Source organism: Cyprinodon variegatus, unplaced genomic scaffold (genome assembly GCF_000732505.1).
Source record: "Cyprinodon variegatus isolate N-32 unplaced genomic scaffold, C_variegatus-1.0 Scaffold1372, whole genome shotgun sequence".
Taxonomy (NCBI): domain Eukaryota; kingdom Metazoa; phylum Chordata; class Actinopteri; order Cyprinodontiformes; family Cyprinodontidae; genus Cyprinodon; species Cyprinodon variegatus.
In genome coordinates this window covers 184,154-186,770 of record NW_015151825.1, presented here as the reverse complement: position 1 = coordinate 186,770, position 2,617 = coordinate 184,154, and the positions used below count along the sequence as shown (strand labels likewise).

At 37.9% G+C, this 2,617-nt stretch overlaps 1 protein-coding gene across 1 annotated transcript; it reads right to left on the bottom strand.

Moving 5' to 3' along the window:
* Nucleotides 1–367: 367 nt before the first annotated feature.
* LOC107103073 (E3 ubiquitin-protein ligase TRIM21-like) lies at nt 368–2,555 on the bottom strand. The gene is made up of 2 exons (XM_015402593.1): nt 2,546–2,555; nt 368–1,746 (listed from the first exon to the last, which is right to left on the bottom strand). The coding sequence occupies exons 1-2, from the start codon at nt 2,553–2,555 to the stop codon at nt 368–370; spliced, it is 1,389 nt and encodes a 462-aa protein (XP_015258079.1).
* Between the last annotated feature and the right edge of the window lie 62 nt (nt 2,556–2,617).

The window sequence follows — 2,617 nt, the reverse complement described above, 5'->3', positions numbered from 1 at the left end:
ATATATATATATATGTATATGTAAATAGGTGACACATTTTTTTTCAACCACACACTGGACACACTGATACTGTGCCCAGAAAGTTTTACTCAAACAAAGATAAAAGAATGAGTCATGAAACAAGGAAATTGATTTACATCTGGATTTTTTGATACATTTGCTTATGAAAACATTTCAGTAAAGATCAATTAGCCATGTGGGAAAAAAATTGTAAATAAAGAGATAATCATTAACTTGAGCAAATAATTTAACTGTAAACTGATCCATTGACTTCCTGCTTAGCGTGTTTTCACCTTCATCTTTCCACCAACAGGACTTTACATAAAGAGTCACTGAGTTAAGAGTTTTGTTTCAAGAAATGAATTCTTTATGAAGCCTCATAACAGCAACATCGAGCCTGGTTAACCGTACAGATGATCAGAGGAGCAGAGTTTGTACCTCCTTTATTAAGATAAGGACTGAAGTATGGTTTGAGTTTTTCTGTGAAGCAGCAGTTAGAAAATGAGTAGATTAGAGCTGCAGTATCTACATCATAAAATGAAACTAGACCCTTCTCATAATCCACAAACACCCCCACCCTCTCTGGTACAGTAGGGAGATAGACATGATCTGAAGAATTATCACCTGATAAGTACTGATTGCCATTTCTTAATACAATAGTCCAGAAACCGTTCTTAATACTCAGGTCAATGAAACCCTTCCTGTTGATGGAGTCTTTGGCCACTCCCAAATCCCAGTCAGTCTTTCCTTTAACCTGGACTTCAAAGTAAAAGCTTCCTGATGAGAAACTCTGGCATGCTAAAACATCAACACAGTCAGAAAATCTTTCTTTATTGTCTGGAAGATCTTGCCAAACATCTCCATGTTTTACCTGTTTTCCATCATCAGAGAGGATTAATTTAGGGTGAGCTGTGTCAGGATCCAGAGTAAGATCTACCGCATATTGCTGGACCCTCTTTAGCTCCAACTGTTTCTTCATCTCCTCCCACAGCGTATCCTTTAGCTGAGTCACGGCTCTATCCACTGTTCCCTCATATGAAGGTGGATAGACTCTGTCCTCAACCCATTTCTTCTTGGGTGGATCAGCTTTCAGCAAAGAGCTTTGCTGGAAATCTTGTTCAGAACTCCTTTTCATCAGCTCAGAGATTTCCTGTTCTAAATCTGCAATGAAATCTTCAGCTTCCTTTTCAGTGGTTTTCTGCTTATCTTCGATCTTCTTTATAAGCTCCCTCAGCTCTCTCTCAGCAGATTCTCTCAGAGCCATGAAAACTAGAGTACTCTCTGCTTTCTCTCTGTTAGCAGCATCATTACTAGTCTTTACCAAATCCTTGATTTCTTGAATTTTCCTTCTTATTTTCTTGATGGTCCGCTGAACTTTGTCTTTCTTCCTCAACTCTCCCTCATTATCTTCACATTCTTTACTTTCCTCATCATCCTTACATCTATTGTGTTTTAGATACTTCTGTTTTTTTGAATTCCTATATTGAAGCAACAGCTGCACGAGGTCATTCCTGTGAAGTTTTTTTAAAATTTCTTTGGTAACTTTCAGGCATCGTTGAAGTGTGTAGGTTTGCTGCATCAACTCTACAACAGTGGTGCTTTTTGCTCTTTCCAGGCGACTCTTTTTAATTGGTGGGACTCCAGGTAGACTTTCAGGCTGCTGCAGGTACCATTTGAATTTGTCAAACTCTTCATCACCTAATTCCTCCAAGGCATGTAAGACATCCTCTGCCTTTATCTCATCTTCTGAAAGAGTAATAGGGAAACAAAAATTAATAATAATCTATATATCTCTATATATATATCTATATATATATCTATATATATCTCTATATATATATATATCTCCAAAAGTGCCTGAGTAGCCAGGCGATTCGGTAACTGTACGCAGGTGATAGCTTAAGAGCAGCCTTTAATGCTATCTTAGACACTATTGGCTTTGTTCAAAATGTGAATAGTCCCAAACAATCTCATCTTCATACTTTGGATCTTGTGCTGACATACAGCATAGAATGTGGAGAAATAACAGTATTTCCTCACAACCCTGTCCTCTCTGACCACTTTTTATTAAACTTCAGGATTACTTTAACAGAGTTCTCCTCCCCCAAAAGAAGGTTCAATGTTAGCAGATCATTATCAGATAGTGCAGTTATAAATTTTAAAGAATCTGCTTCACTTTCGCTCTCCTCTGTCACTGAGCAGTGCTGCAGAGTGCAAAAACTTACTTTATTCCCCTTCACAGGTTGGGGGTTGCTAGTTCTCTGTGTACTGTCTTAGACAACGCAATTCCTTCGAAAATGAAAACTATTAAAAATAGAAACCTGGTTCCTTGGTTTAATGCAGAGCTGTGCAATTTAAATCACAATGCAAGGAAACTGGAGAGAAAATATCGCTCCACAGGCCAACGGGAATCCTACCTAGTTTGAAAAAATAGTTTACTGCTGTACTAGAGAACCTTTGTAAAGCAAGAGCAGCATATTTCTCCTCATTAATAGAGGAGAATAAGAATAATCCTAGATTTCTTTTCAATAGTTGCCAAACTCACCCAGAGCCATAGCTTAGTTGAACCATCCATTCCACCTGCTCTTAGCAGTAATGATTTTATGGGATTCTTTAT